Here is a 15,193-nt window from a genome sequence, read left to right as displayed (position 1 = left end):
CTTGTTTTTCCCTCATAGGCTGGTATGATGGGAGGGAATATGGGAATAGTTCAGGTTAAATGTAAGCCCATATATGAGGTGTAATGCTGTGGTTTGTATGTTCTGTTTGAGTTATCCTTTGCTGGTTTAAATATGATAAAGGGTATTTTGTTAAATTACACGCTGCAGTAAATGGTAGAGCTTTTCCTTAAGTCTGTGCTAGAAATGATGCTAAATGAAAAAATATCTTTGTATCAGATATGATTACATGAAGACACATCCTACTGAGAAAATGCACCTAGCAGTGGTTGCCTGTGGTGAAAGGCTGGAAGAGACTGTTACTATGTTGAGATCAGCCATTATTTTCAGCATCAAGCCTCTCCAGTTTCATATTTTTGCTGAGGACCAGTTGCATGAGAGATTCAAAGACATAGTAAGTACCCAAACAATTTATTTAATCGATTTGTAGTACAATTTGAGTAATATATAACAATTTCTCTGCTTCTTGGGCAGTAGTTATTGGATATAGTGGCAGAAATGCACAGGTCTGTAAATAAGGTAACATGCAAGTCTTTTGTAATGTTGGATGGGGATTTTTGAATCTTTATTTCCTGCATAAAAATGCCAGTTGGTGATATCAAAGCTTGTTGTAGAGACAGATAAAAAGTTCCTCATCTGTCACCTTGAACTGTTAAATACTTGAATCTGTTGAATACAAACCCAGTGTTCTAAACACAAACCAGTTATCTTGTGTGAGCTTATTTGAAGTGGGCTTTACAAGAGCAAATGGAGATCTGTCCTTTTTTTCGTCCCTGTGCTTACCGTATGAGTCAGCCTTACATTGCCTAAACAAAATGAAACATTGGTCTTTGAAAGTGGTAGATATGGTTATGTCTAATTTTAGTAAATTCCATTTAATGGGTATAACATTATGACTGGAGAAGCAGTATTACAAGCTGACTCATGTATTGCTGTGGAGGGGTTTACTATTTTTGTGCTTAAAATGTCATACTGTTACATTAATGTAAAATGCATACTAATATATACACACTAATGTCATGCGAACAGTAACTGGCAAAAGTTGGGTAAGTTTATTTTAAACTGAGAGACTTTATTCATATTTCTCCTGTAAAAACTAGGTAAGAGGGCAAAAAGCTTTATTTTGATGTATCTACTTTTTGTAAATATTAATTTATTTTACTTGCTCTTACTTCTGTATATGATCTATGTTTTCTTCATAGTGGCCTGCAGGTGCCACTTCTTGTTCAGGTATTTTGAATAGTTGACAGATTCTTGTAGTTCAGGAAGCATTTCTGTTATTGAAGAGAGGTCTTGCAGTTGTGTTCAATTATCAGTTTGAACAGGGGATTGATTTCTTTTTTGTAATGTAATTGAACTGAAGTAATTTTTATTTTCTTTCCTTTTCACGCAGCTTGATGACTTCCCCTATGAAGGAAAAGTTAATTACACATTATATCCGATAACATTTCCAACTGAGAGTGCAACAGAATGGAAGAAATTATTTAAGCCATGTGCTTCACAGAGGCTATTCTTGCCAGTAAGTTATTCTGTAATAGGACAATACAGAAGTCTCTTTATGAGGCACCGAGCTGTCTTGTTAATCTGGTTTCTGCTTACTTTTAAATTAAGGACTAATACTCCTAAAAGTTACTTCTATAACATCCTGAAAAAAACCTTGGAATTTAACCCTTCTTCCGTGGCACTAATACATTATAGAATGAAAGTCCTTTTCTCATTTACTGCATTATGGCACAGTATCCTCAGTGAGAGGTGCAGGTCATGTCATCCTCTCAGAGGTAAGGATTTATCCCACCTAATCACCTGCATGCATGGGTCTGAAAAGTGTTAGAATGAAACAAGAAATGAGCTATTGTTGACAGTGTTTTGTGCAGCCTTTTCTTTGCTCATCTAGGATACTTCAGAAACCTAAGCCTGGATGAACTGTAACAATGTCAACTGTCTCCCAAATATTGTCTCATCTGGGGCTCCCTTATGCCCCTCCCTTGTTTATTAGAAAGCGGGGGAACAGGAGGAAGGTAGGAGCTCCTGCTATTTTTCACTTACTTCTGAGGAGCCCCAGGATATAAAATACAGACTGAGTGCATTTGCATTACTATTCTATATGAAACCTTGGTTTCACTCTACAAAAATATTCCAAAATGAAAAAAAGAGGAAATGATGACAGAATTAACTGCAAACCATCAGTCTGAAGTGAATTTATTTGCATACGACAAATGTATCAAGCTTCATTGTGTAATGGCACCAACTTCTGCTTTATGAAGATAAACTCAATAAAACTTAAGTTTGGTTTTCAATTTCTTTCCCTCACAGTTAATCCTCAAACATGTGGATTCACTACTGTATGTCGATACTGACATCCTGTTTTTGAGACCTGTTGATGATATTTGGTCTTTTCTGGGAAAGTTCAACTCCACACAAATTGCTGCAATGGCACCGGAACATGAAGAGCCTCGTATTGGGTGGTATAATCGTTTTGCTAGGCATCCCTACTATGGAGTAACTGGAATAAATTCTGGAGTCATGTTAATGAATATGACGCGGATCAGAAGGAAGTATTTCAAGGTATGCGTGTTGCCTTTATTGCATTTTCCATGGTTTTACATCTTTTAATTCTGATGGTTTCAAATTCGTGGGAGACAGCATTTTTCAAACAATTTTTCTTGTAACTGGAATAACGTTTTAAAAATACACTGTGTTTAAACTGGTATCTAACTTGTGTTTTTTAAATGTCACTCACTGTCAGCCTCGGAATTCCTGTATTTCAAGTGTGTTTGATTATTTTAATTTTTCTTAGTTCTGAGAGGACCTGTGACTTTTAGACAGTCTGCTGTAAATTACATTTGTCAGTAGGTACTCTCTTATTTTTTCTTCACTGTAGAGATCCCAGAAAACAGTTAACAGATACTGTAAACAACCTTTGAAATTGAGTGTAGAAGTGTGACCAGGAGGTGGTGCTAGAACATTTAGTAAGCCATTTTAACTGCAGTTTCCAAATTTTCATCTTGTAACCTAGGAGATTATCACCTTAAGAATCTTCTGATTTTCTTTGAAGTCATAATTTTTGTAGATAAATAAATTCATCACGAACATACTAAAGCAGTGCATGCAGCAGCAGAAACAAATGGTCATTCTGTTACAGATTGGAAGCTTTTTCTTCAGTACTTGAAACACAAGTAACAAAGCAGTGCTATGTGATTATGCTGGGGGAAGAAAGTACTTCTCTGTTTAAGAAGTTTGATTAGGGAAAAGTAATGATGCAGCTAAAACTATAAGAAGGTACACCCTTAAGAGGGGCAATATAAACTTAGTATCATAGAATGGTTAGGGTTGGAAAGGATCCTTTGCTACAGGCAAGGACAGCTTCCACTAGACCATGTTGCCCATGGCCCTGTACAGCCTGGCCTTGAGCACTGCCAGGGTTGATAAACTGGAGGTAGACTTTTCTTCTCCCTGATTTCCAGCTTAAGAAACATTTAGCTTTTATCTTAATGTTCTTGCTATATATTTTTGTTATGGAAATATAGCGAATTTAAGATAAATGGAGAATGGATTATCTCAGTTGAAGTTAAAGTAGGAAGTTCTGGTAGTTACACTATGTAGCTGTAGTTTCCCAAGAAGAAAGTTTCTCTGTCAGTGGAATCTTGTCTACTTTGTTATTTGTTTGTTTTCCTGCTTATTGTATTTGGAGAAATAAAAATACTGGAAAGCATGATGCGAAAAATGTGGGACTGAAAACTTTGTATCTTAACCTCTGACAGTGCATTTCTGCATGATAAGTTTTTCAGTGTGGTAAACTCTGAGATAAGGTAGGTGTTTTATACAAACTGTGTCAGAATTCTGCTTGGGCTTCTCAGTGTAACTGAAATTATCAACTTGTTGGAAACTTTATGCCATTTTCCCAAAATTGGAGTTAAAATTTTTGACAGTATATAGGTAATGTAGGAGACTAAAATTGTCTTCCAAACTAACTGCAGTTTTCTAGAGGAAAATATAAAGTCATTTCTCCTTAACACCTGTATGTGGTGTTTTCTTAGAATTTAAGTTGATATATGTAGACTTAAGTAGGTGAAATAATTAATGAATATTTAGAAATTCAAAATGGATTGTTTTTCCTTTTTCTTGATATTAGAGGGCTGGAGCATTCTTCTCAACTGTAAGGCAAGGCACAAATCCCTATGCTTTTCTCAGGATCCTACTGGCAAACTTCAGCATAAGATAACATGATGTACAGCTTCTGGCTAAGTGGGCCACTGGACTTCCTGTAGTGAGGAATCAGAACAAAAAGAAGTCTTGAATTGTCCTGAAAACATTAATCTTGATGCTCTTTCTCAAATTGTTCAGTATGTAGTGTGCTAAGCAAGTCTGCTTGATGAGTTGCAGGCTTAGCATTCACACAATTAAGGGGAAGGAACTGACACTGGAGTGAGCAACCCAGTGCTGTGCAAGCAGAAACAGAGTAAAGCTTCCCAATAGCAAGGCACGTGATTCAAAGCCCTTTCTGATGGCTTTAGTTAACAAAAGGTTATATATATATGTATATATATGGCAATTAAGCTATTCCTCTGCTTCATTTTGTTTTAAGTGTTAGAAATACAGCATTTTCTGCCCTTGTTAGTCATCATTCTTTGGAATCCTTCCCAGGGCTTTGCTGTCACTTCAGACCTAAATAAGAAGATGGTTTGTTCTGTATACTTGAGTGGTCTTATGCTACATTTTAAGATTGTGTACAGCTTTTAATGTGGTTGCTAAGAACTTATTTCTTGCATTCATTTTATCTTCCTCCTTCTAATCCTATACCTTTTTTACTCCTGCTCTCATGATTCTGTGCATCTTCCCTGGAGTCTTAGTCTGATTATGTTGAGCAAGAAACACAGATGTAATGTTCAGATGCATGGTGTTTTGACATGTATGGATTTCCTGGTTCAGCTGAGGTGTTTTGAAATGGATACCTTTCTTTGATTTTAAAACCTTACCCCTGTATCTTTCAGGCCCTTGCATACAAATGCTGAGCATCTAACTAAGCATCCAGGTGTTCTACCTCTGTTTTGTATGTTTCTGGCAAGTATTATGTTTGTTGTTTGTTCAGGCTCTGCATTTGTGGAGATACTTACTCCAGTGTGACTGGCTTGCTTAGGCCTTATTGACAGTGACCAACGTATTACCAGTGGACATTTTTTGGTATTGGAAGGCTCAGAATTATTTTATACGGGAGACTACCTCATGAACTGGGTTCATGCTGTTTACTTAGTCCTTCCACCTATTGGACACACTGGGGAAGTGTCCTATAATATCAGGCTTGTAGTAGCATGCTTAGCCCAGTCAGAACAGTTTGAGGGTGTCTAATTAGGGAGCTACTAGGTTATGTAAAACTTAGGAATGATAGTGCCTGATTTATCGTTCTCTCATATCTAGATAGTGTAGCCCAGGTAATAACTAAACAGGAAATGAGTTTCTGTTATATAATATTGATTATTGAGAAGTTGGCTTGGAGATCACTCAGCAGGGGAACCATTTAATTTTTTGCTCCCCTCGTACCTAGAGTGTGGTCCCACAAGCTTGTGGAGCATCACAAGGCCCTAAGATACACAAGCTTCCCATGTTGTGTCCCATTAACTATTCCAGTCAAATACAGTAGAACTAGAAAATGCTTCATTTACTTACAGGAAGGTCAAATTTGTATGTATTCATTCAAGAGACTCAATGAATTCCTCAGAGTGTATAAGTTCTAGGAAATTTTGTATCTTTAAAAAGCTGCCTATAGACCTTTTTGTATGACTGTTGGGTGACTAGAGCACTTGTCTAAATAGTGGAAACTTTGAATCAGGATATTCCTTCAATGTGATGTATTTAAAACTGTAGGTTCTTTGGCTATTGTAATTTTGGGCTAAAAAAGTGACAGGCTGGAGCTGTTTGGTGCCTTTAAGCACCTTTCTTTTGTTGTCACATTGATTTGTAAAAGTCGGGAGGAACCAGAAGATGAATAAATAAAAAGAACTGGAGACTTTAACCGGTATTTATAGTGCTCACCTGAGTTGCAGAAAACCTGTAGTTCCATGTACTGTTTCAGGATTAAGTCTTCTTTTATCCACTTATTTATTCAAGCCCCAATCTTCTCAGGGCTGTCAGATCTATTCATTTTAGATGAGCATCCTAGCTACTTGGCTATCTGTGGTACCTAATGGAAGTTGTCACTCCTGGTTCTATCTGTCTTATTTGTCTTGTGTATTTTGAGACTGTCTGTATATATACATTATGAATATGTACACTTTGTATATAAGCACGTGTATACGTAGATACAGATACATACGCATGCACACACATGATTTTAATCATAGAATAGTTAGGGTTGGAAAGGACCTTAAGATCACCAAGTTCCAACCCCCCTGCCATGGGCAGGGACACCTCGCACTAAACCATGTCACCCAAGGCCTCGTCCAACCTGGCCTTGAACACTGCCAGGGATGGAGCATTCACAGCCTCCCTGGGCAACCCATTCCAGTGCCTCACCACCCTCACAGGAAAGAATTTCCTCCTTATATCCAGTCTAAACTTCCCCTGTTTAAGTTTTAACCCATTACCCCTTGTCCTACCACTACAGTCCTTAATGAAGAGTCCCTCCCCAGCATCCCTATAGGCCCCCTTCAGATACTGGAAGGCTGCTATGAGGTCTCCATGCAGCCTTCTCTTCTCCAGGCTGAACAGCCCCAACTTTCTCAGCCTGTCTTCATACGGGAGGGGCTCCAGTCCCCTGATCATCCTCGTGGCCCTCCTCTGGAAAATGTAATGTAATGTCATTAAAATGTGCAAACTGGACATAAGACTAAAATCAGTAATGAGTTTCTGATGATTAGTGCCTCTCGTCTTTGCTAAGCAGCAGTTAAAATGGGGATGTAAAGCATGCAGGAGTATTTAGGAGATGGAAAAGGTGATGACGACTTCTACGTATAGACTGGAACAGATATAGCAAATACCAGAGATACGATGTTTTAAGAGAACAATGACTTTGAGCAAATTCATTAAGAAACTTAGTTGTGGTGCCTAAGATGTGAGCAGTCATTAATAAGGAAAGAGCTCTGAGAAAATCAAACAAGCCGCACACAAAATAACTCCAGGTAGTGTATGCAAAGGAGAGATTCATGTATATACTTCAGACAAAAAAAAGCTCAGAGAGTTTTTGTGACCTAAGCCATTATACACTTCTTTTTTTTTTTTAAATCATTCAGTATTGCTTAAGACTGTAGATCCAGGAAATACGGTAAGCCTGTGCAAGAGCTAACTCTTTCTGAAAGGAAGGCTCCTATCTCTTTACCGGCTGCTTTTTCTGCTTTTCTTATTTACTTTGTCCTAGCCTCTGGTGTTTGTTGGTCCCTTCTGTGAGTCAGTTGCTGGGTTAGTGAAATAAATTCTCTCTCAAAAACCATCTAGTAAGTATTAGCAGTATACTGTTAATGCAAGAAGATAGTCTTCCTATCCATATAAGTCCAATGGGCTTGCTCTCATTTGGCATAAAAGAAACCTTAAATTGGTCAACTCTTTGTGGGACACAGCTGCAGTTTTAGATATTGCTGCATGATATGAATATTTTTTCCTCCATTTTATATTTTCTTACTAGAATTAAGAGAAAGGTAATACTAGGTTGCTACAAGCTTATATGTAATAGATCTTTTAAGTCTGACTTTAGACTTGGCCAGGCAGAAATCTTCTTGGGGCAGTCAAAATGTCCAAATTAATTACAGGACAGTATCTAACCCTGCCCAGAAAAACTCCTGTAGGAAAATATCTTAATGTCCTTATGTATATTTTGCTCTTACACATTTTCTTCCATTCAAAAATCAGTTTTAAGGGTTCAATAAGAGCCTGTCTGTACCAGCTTACTGGCATCACAGAAATGCCCACTACCACTGGAGGGCTCTTCTTCTTAAACCTCTTTATCCTTCTTTGCAACTTGTTGAATGTTGGAGATGAGGTTGATATTCTGTAAATCCTTAAGCTGTCGTAGAGTTATTTTTCTCATATTTACTGAAGTAACTTTTGAAAAGCAATTGTGTCATCAATTTTGGTTGAACCTGAGTAGTCTGCCTTACACACTGGCTGACTTTGCTACAAATTGCAATAGAATTTTAAAGAAGGAGGTTGTGTAACTATTCAGACTGTTTCTCTTGCTATGTGATTCCTTCACTGGTTTCATTACACATCAGTGTTAATAAATTAATATGTAACTTTTCTGTTTATGCAGAATTTATTGAAATATCACAGTTTTCAATTCTTAAATCTGATAGCACTATTTATCAAGTAGTATTGCTTCTAGACATCTGGGTTTAGAACTGTTTTGCATCTCCTTGGGGTAGGTATACTCTGGATTTCACTGCTATTAAAACAGTACAAGTTAAATGAAAATTGTATGAAATAATCACTTTAAAAATCTGAAGTCATATTTTTATGGGTTGCTCTAAAACTTTTATTTACCACTGTATATTCTTCTATGGTTATCCTACTCTCAGTGAGATAATTTAGTTCTATTTTTAATTCTTAGCATTGAATCTAAATTTAAGCCTTGGGCTAAAATTCTATGGATGGCAAGGTGCAGGTGAGAGAGTAATCATTACCCACTGTGATTCAGCGTGACTGATTTGCTTTTTGGGAGGTTTCAGCTTGGTGTTAAGCCGTGTTTTTCTTTTGTTTAGTCACATTGCACTGAGCCTAATGACAATTCTTGCTAGAGGAGAATTCTTTTGTACGTTTCTTATGTCTGCTCTCATCTAATACTTGCAAGCAATCACAGTCATAAATTTTTTAGGACAGAAGGGACTGTAATACTGTGTTTAGCTTCTTACATAAAATAAGCTATAGATCGTTTTTGCACTAATTCTTGTCTAAAATCTGATAGTGATTCCTTTTATCTTTTTTTGAGTCTTCAATTCTGAAAGGCCTTTATATTTGATGGCTGAAATGATTTGAGGAAAGACTAAAAACCAAACTGCCAATTTTTTCACTTTCAAGTTAGTCAGTGGAAAGCTCTGAGAATTCTAAAAAACTCTAAAATTCTATAGCTCTAAACTGAGTATTTTGTGCCTGGTAATCTTTTCTGTTTCTTAGCATGGTGTTTCTGTGTACAGATCCCAAACCATACTGGGGTTCTAATTTTTATATATATATATTTATATGTTTATTTATATATAATATATATTTTATCTTGGTTGGAAAGCATCAAAGGTACACTCCTGTAATTACTCAGGAACATTCTGTCTTTGGGACTTCATGTCACTCCATCCTCACTCTCCCAACTGATGTAGGAGGTACAGAGGGCGCAGCCTTGTTCCTTGTCTGTTCTAGTTGAGCTTAAATGTGTGAAGATGAGAAATTAGCTTTAGAATGTGTAACCTTGTTACACTGAAGAGGGTAACACCTTTGGTAAGTCAGAGTTCAGTGTAGGCCCACTTCTTCCAAGTACCGTCCCCTCAGCCGGAACCTCAAAGAACTCTCTCCTTTCCCTTTGAAGTGATTTTACTGAATCAAGAATTTGTGCATTAAGTAACAGTGGTTGATTTAGAGTCTTGCTGCCTTTCGCTAATGAGAAGTTATGCCTTTGCTGTCGAAGTTCAAGGTCAGTAACTAAAAAAATCAGTTCAACTTAATGCAAATTCTTTTGAAAACCTTTGAAGGATTTCTGTTACCTTTTGCGCACTGCTTTGTAGCCAGTAGTTTTCAGCTGTATGTGTTTGAAACTATTGAATAATTAATTTTATATTGATCTGTTTTGATTTTTTGAAGTTAAAACCTGTGTATATTAGAACTCTGTGATAAATTGCATGAAATGTGCTCATCTACTTCGATGCATTACTTAAACACAGTTTCTGTGTTAGATCCTACTACTGTATAAAAAGCCCTTGCTATTTCTTAGCACTCCTGGTTTAAGATGTTCGAGGGAAATCTTGGATAAAAAAATTAATGTGGCAGTTAAATAGGAAGTAGGAGATGCATATAATTTTTCTCATAATAATTGAGAGGGGAAAGCATATTGGAAATGCCTGTAACTATTTTCCTTAGATGTGCAAATTTGCTTAAAAGGAAGAAATCATCTATGCATTCAAGATTTGTAATTTTGAAAAGCATATTACTGCAATTCTGTAGGGCATTTCCATCTTAATAGGAGTAATTGTCCTGAATGTATGTCATTTTGCTTTTTGTTTAATAGAATGATATGACACCAGCCCGATTACAGTGGGGAGAAATTCTTATGCCACTACTGAAGAAATACAAGTTGAACATAACCTGGGGTGATCAGGACCTATTGAACATTATGTTTTTCCACAATCCAGGTAAATCCACATTGATTCAAAGTCAAACATTACAAAGTTGATCTTTTCTATGATGTTAAAAAATCATGGAAAGTGCTCTTAGCAGGCTTTTTGTGAAAGTATTAAAGGGACTTGTTGCTGCTTTGTTTTCTTCAAGTATTTACTTAGCATTGAAGCTTGCTAGACTGTAATTAAGTGTTAAGTTTCAAAATAATTACAGAAATTTATGAGCAGCTCTAAGGGAAAAAAAGGGGGAAGATTAGTGTATTTCCTGAAATTGTTCTGATATGTAATCCAGAGTTCTCATTTTTCTGCACAGAAAGTCTTTATGTCTTTCCTTGCCAATGGAATTACCGCCCTGACCACTGCATCTATGGAAGCAATTGTAAGGAAGCCGAAGAAGAGGGTATATTTATTCTTCATGGAAACAGAGGTGTTTACCATGATGAAAAACAGCCAACTTTTAGGGCTGTCTATGAAGCGATAAAAAACGTAAGTGCTTTCAACACTGTACTTGTGAAAAGTTTCTTTTTTTTTTATCTATCTACAGTGCTGCATGTATTTTTGTAGGTTTTGTTGATACCTTGATAGCAACAAAGTGGGTGTTTTTTTCTCTTTTAAGTGATGTTAAGTGTTTCACAGGGTTTTCATTTACTGCTTGTATGGAATTCCAGTGTATTCTTTTTGTGGTGGTCATGTTCTGAAGCATAGTGTAGACTATGTCTAGGTTAGGGTTCTAAAACATTGCCTGTATCTGTCAACATATACTTAAAAGACTTTATTCCCATTCCTGTAATAAATACATCTGATAAGCTGTTTGTATGAGCGTTTGGAGATTGCTAGAAGCTTCATTCTTCTGGAGACTTTAAAATGCAGGAAAAAACCCCTGACCTTCTTCCCATAGTTTGTGTGTATTTTTGGCAACATTTAAACATTTGATTGTAGTTAGATTTGGATTGTAGAAAATAATTTTTTCTTTGTACTGTGTTTTGACCTTTTCTAGAGATTCAGTGTGTTAATATGTTGCTATTCCTTTAATTATTAAGCGCAATGACTTCTTTTCATTCTGCAAATAAGGCATCTAATAAACTATTTATCACTGCATCAGTGTACTCACTGAAGAGCTGTAAAATTTAGCACTGCTGCACATTTTAATGTAGCAGGCTATTGTGTGTGTATAACCTTCAAAAATCAATAGTATATTTAATGGTGCTTTATTACGTGTTGTCATATGGATATAAAAATGAAGAAAAGTACTTTTGAGGGTCTGTGAATTCATTGCACAGAAAGTGAATATGTTTCCATGAAAATATGATTTCTTTGTTTCCTTTGAGCATTGTCAAAAACAGAAGAAAAAGTATTTTCTTTTTATTTATTATCCCATTTGGTTTATGAATATGGCAGAGAAAATATGTAAAACGCTGCTGATTCAGTGGTAATAAGATGAACAAAATTACATTACTTTGAAATGCTGGTTTAGCTTATCATTTGTTTATAAAAATTATTGCACTGTTGAATTAATGACTTCTTTATTTCATCCCCATGTTAAACATAGTATGTGTTCGACCATCATTCAGTTTAATGACACTTCAGTAGTACCATTTTTCATACTGTTACTTCATTATAATTTGATAAGAAGTGTATTCCTTAAAAGTTATCTGTTATTCAAGAAAGTTACTGTTTAACAAACAAATTACTAGAAAACATGTTTAGATCTGTAAATTTTTAATTTAATAAGATAATTTCAAATTTCCTCCTGTCCAGGTATCTTCATTTGCTTATATTTAAAGATCTCACTTGTTAAGGTTATTAAAAGCATTAGAGAGTATTTCTTGATTTAGAGGTACTTTTCAAATACTGCATTCAGGAAGATGAGTTCTTAAACGTACTTGCTTTCTAAAGGTTTATTAAATATAACATTCAGAGGCATTTTTATAAAACTCTTTAAAGATACTCTTCTGTGTTCTGTTGACCTTTAATCTTCTTTCCTTAACTTCCTTGCAGTATTCATTTGGAGATGATCTGCTTCATTCCCTGTTGCAGCCCCTAGAACTGGAATTACGGAAAACCATGCATACATACTGTGGAAGAGTATACAAAGTGTTCATAAAGCAGCTGACAAAAAGCATAAGAGACTTGTATGCCAGAAGATCAAAGGGAAGGTGATTTTACTTCAAGCTGTTAAATCAAGAGACTGAATTAACATACTTCTCAGAAGGTGCAAAAATTCTAATATGGCTTGAATTGGCTCTCACTGTGCCCAGATAAAAGTTTACTAGCATATGTAAAAATGAAGAAAATATTCTTGTCATGAAGAACAGGAACTTTTTTCTGCAAAGCTGACTTTTTGCTCTTTTGAAGTTTAATCACTGCTAATGTTTATCTTTAATACAGTGATTTAGGTGTTACTGGCTTCTACAGTCAGTAGTTTTAGTCTGTATAATTCAGTTATCTAATGATCAAATGAACAAAGAAGATATGAAGATGGTTCTGTTTGGGAGTGTACCTCATTGCCTAAAATTCTGTTAAGCTGTGAATGTAGCAATAACTGAGGCAGCAGCACTAACCTCACTTTAAAGGTGTGAGCCTTTATGTAAACAAAATTGTTTACAAGTGCAGAAAACACTCTTTTCAAAGAAATGTGATATAATAATTGACAATCTGTATGTGCCTTTATGTGTTCATCTCTTACATGTTGAAGTACTGTTTTGACAATCTTGGTTTGCATATCTTAGATGTAAACTGCACACTATAAATACGATGTTCTGAAAAATTAATACCGGTATGTGATACTAATTTTCTCTGTCTGTAGGTGCAGAGGCTTTTTAATGTACAGCATTTGTTTCAACATGGTCAAAAGATAGAGCAGAATTGAGGATTGGTGGTTGTTTTTTGGTTTTATTTTAGCAAAAAAATCAGGTTGAAGATGTTTGTCTTTATAATACTTTTAAAAAATGACATGGTTTTGCAGCTTTATAGGGCATTTTGGAAGTAGGAAAAAAACCACCAGTGAAAAGCTGTTGCTCTTGTATTTTCTTACTAAGAATTATTACCTGATGATTATTATGGAGTATTTAGTGCTGAAAAGTGAAGAGCTGTAGTAAGAGTTCTGATGCTGCCTCAGACTGTGTATTAGATGTGTTTCTTAGAGGATATATCCTGTTACCATATTTTTTAATAACATGGCTTTAAAATAGTTTTGGGGCAGACCCTCAACTACATGAATGCATTACTGGCAGTAGGTTGATAGTGATTTACAGCAGGCAAAGATTAGGCCTTCTTTAGTTTTTTAAGTTCTCTTAGTGGAAAAAGAATAATTGTTTTGTTTATGTAGTACAAACTTTCTTTTTTTTTTTTAGAGGAAAACATGAAGAAAAAGGCTGAGTTCTAGTGTTACAGTGAAATACTATTTAAACTTGCATAGTATGAAATGTGTTTGACTTGTAAAGTATATTTGAACTTGGATAACTGGTCTGAGATGAAGTCTTCATAAAGTGAGTTTTTTGGATTCCAGAAACGTTCCCGTGTGTTGAACTTGGAGGATCCACTCACTGACTTGCACCTTCATCCCAATCCCATTTTAGAAGCTGAATTTTTGTGGCTCTTTCCATGTCAGAGGTGGGCTCGCTCTGACTCCCAGATCCATGTGAGCTGGACGAATGCTTTAGCAGTACAAAACACACTCCATTGTAAGCAGAGTTTAGATTCTGCTCCTAATCTCCCTGCTGGCTCAGGGTGTACATTTCTGGGATGGATCCTGGGAAGCAGTCTGCCTCACATGTAGTTATGGTCTCTTTTCCTTGCTCTGTCACCTTTTGAAGTCTGAAAATCTAGAAATCTGTGTGAAAGTGAATACTGTTATTGACTGATTTTACAATATGCAGTGCATTATTTTTTTACATAAATACTGATTTTTTATATGAATTTGTCTTCAGCTTTCTTTTTTATTTGTCCTGTGTGTTTTGTATTTCAAAGATGTTTCTTTTGGCCTGTTTTTTGTTTGTCTTTGCATAAATGTTTAGATCTGATTTTAATTTTAGTATATTGTATGCATGAGAAGATACTGCTTAAATCATAGAATCATAGAATAGTTAGGGTTGGAAAGGACCTTAAGATCATCAAGTTCCAACCCCCCTGCCATGGGCAGGGACACCTCGCTCTAAACCATATTACCCAAGGCCTCGTCCAACTTGGACTTGAACACTGCCAGGGATGGAGCATTCACAACCTCCCTGGACAACCTATTCCAGTGCCTCCTGCTAAGCCATTTTAGGAAATATGGAATGTGAACACCAGCAGCAACCTTTCCACTTATATTTCAGATTTTGTGGGGGATTAGACAAAAAAGGGTTAATGTTGAAGCTTATCGTAGGATAAAAATTCTTACTTTGTGCTAATTTCAAGCAATGTTTACTTAGCATATTACAGGTAGCAGAATATACTGTCTTATGCCATAGTTTCTGTATAATTTTCATTAATATAAACTTAAACTGCTCACCTCAACTATCCATTCCCAAGCAAAACTCATGAACACTTTAGAAAACTTAAAAGACATGAAGTGCTTAGTAGCTTCCATTATGGAACTCTGGAGTATTTGTTTTGAATATATGTTTAGTCCTGTAGTTCCTGTGTCTTAAATTTAGAAAGATGACCTACCTTTAGAAACAAATCTGACTGACAAAACATTTAGAGACAGTGAGAAGACTGGGATACTGAGCATTGTGATAGAAACCAGTTATACTCCCAATCATTTTAATACCCGATGTATAAAATCATATGCACACATATGTAGAAACTTAGATACAGACAGGAAATCTGTATTGCCATCTAGTTTTAGAAACTGCTTTCTCTGTAGATATACTAAGTAACCAACA

General features: G+C 35.9%; 1 protein-coding gene across 2 annotated transcripts in view; it reads left to right on the top strand.

The window, feature by feature from the left end:
* The window catches only part of GXYLT1 (glucoside xylosyltransferase 1), a 35,792-nt gene extending 21,557 nt beyond the window's left edge, over positions 1-14,235 (top strand). For both annotated transcript variants that reach the window (XM_061361174.1, XM_061361175.1), the window contains 6 exons: positions 238-412; positions 1,412-1,537; positions 2,332-2,583; positions 10,217-10,340; positions 10,639-10,811; positions 12,324-14,235. In XM_061361174.1, the coding sequence (XP_061217158.1) occupies positions 238-412; positions 1,412-1,537; positions 2,332-2,583; positions 10,217-10,340; positions 10,639-10,811; positions 12,324-12,485 (1,012 nt within the window). In that variant the 3' untranslated portion in view covers positions 12,486-14,235. The remainder of the gene's footprint in view (positions 1-237; positions 413-1,411; positions 1,538-2,331; positions 2,584-10,216; positions 10,341-10,638; positions 10,812-12,323) is intronic.
* The last annotated feature ends 958 nt before the right edge of the window (positions 14,236-15,193 follow it).

The sequence above is a fragment of the Neopsephotus bourkii genome, unplaced genomic scaffold (genome assembly GCF_033783945.1).
Source record: "Neopsephotus bourkii isolate Nb327-2 ecotype Australia unplaced genomic scaffold, CSIRO-AGI_Nbou_v1 NB_1053, whole genome shotgun sequence".
Lineage (NCBI taxonomy): Eukaryota > Metazoa > Chordata > Aves > Psittaciformes > Psittacidae > Neopsephotus > Neopsephotus bourkii.
The sequence above is the reverse complement of the archived record's forward strand: the minus strand, read 5'-3'. Positions and strand labels throughout refer to the sequence as shown.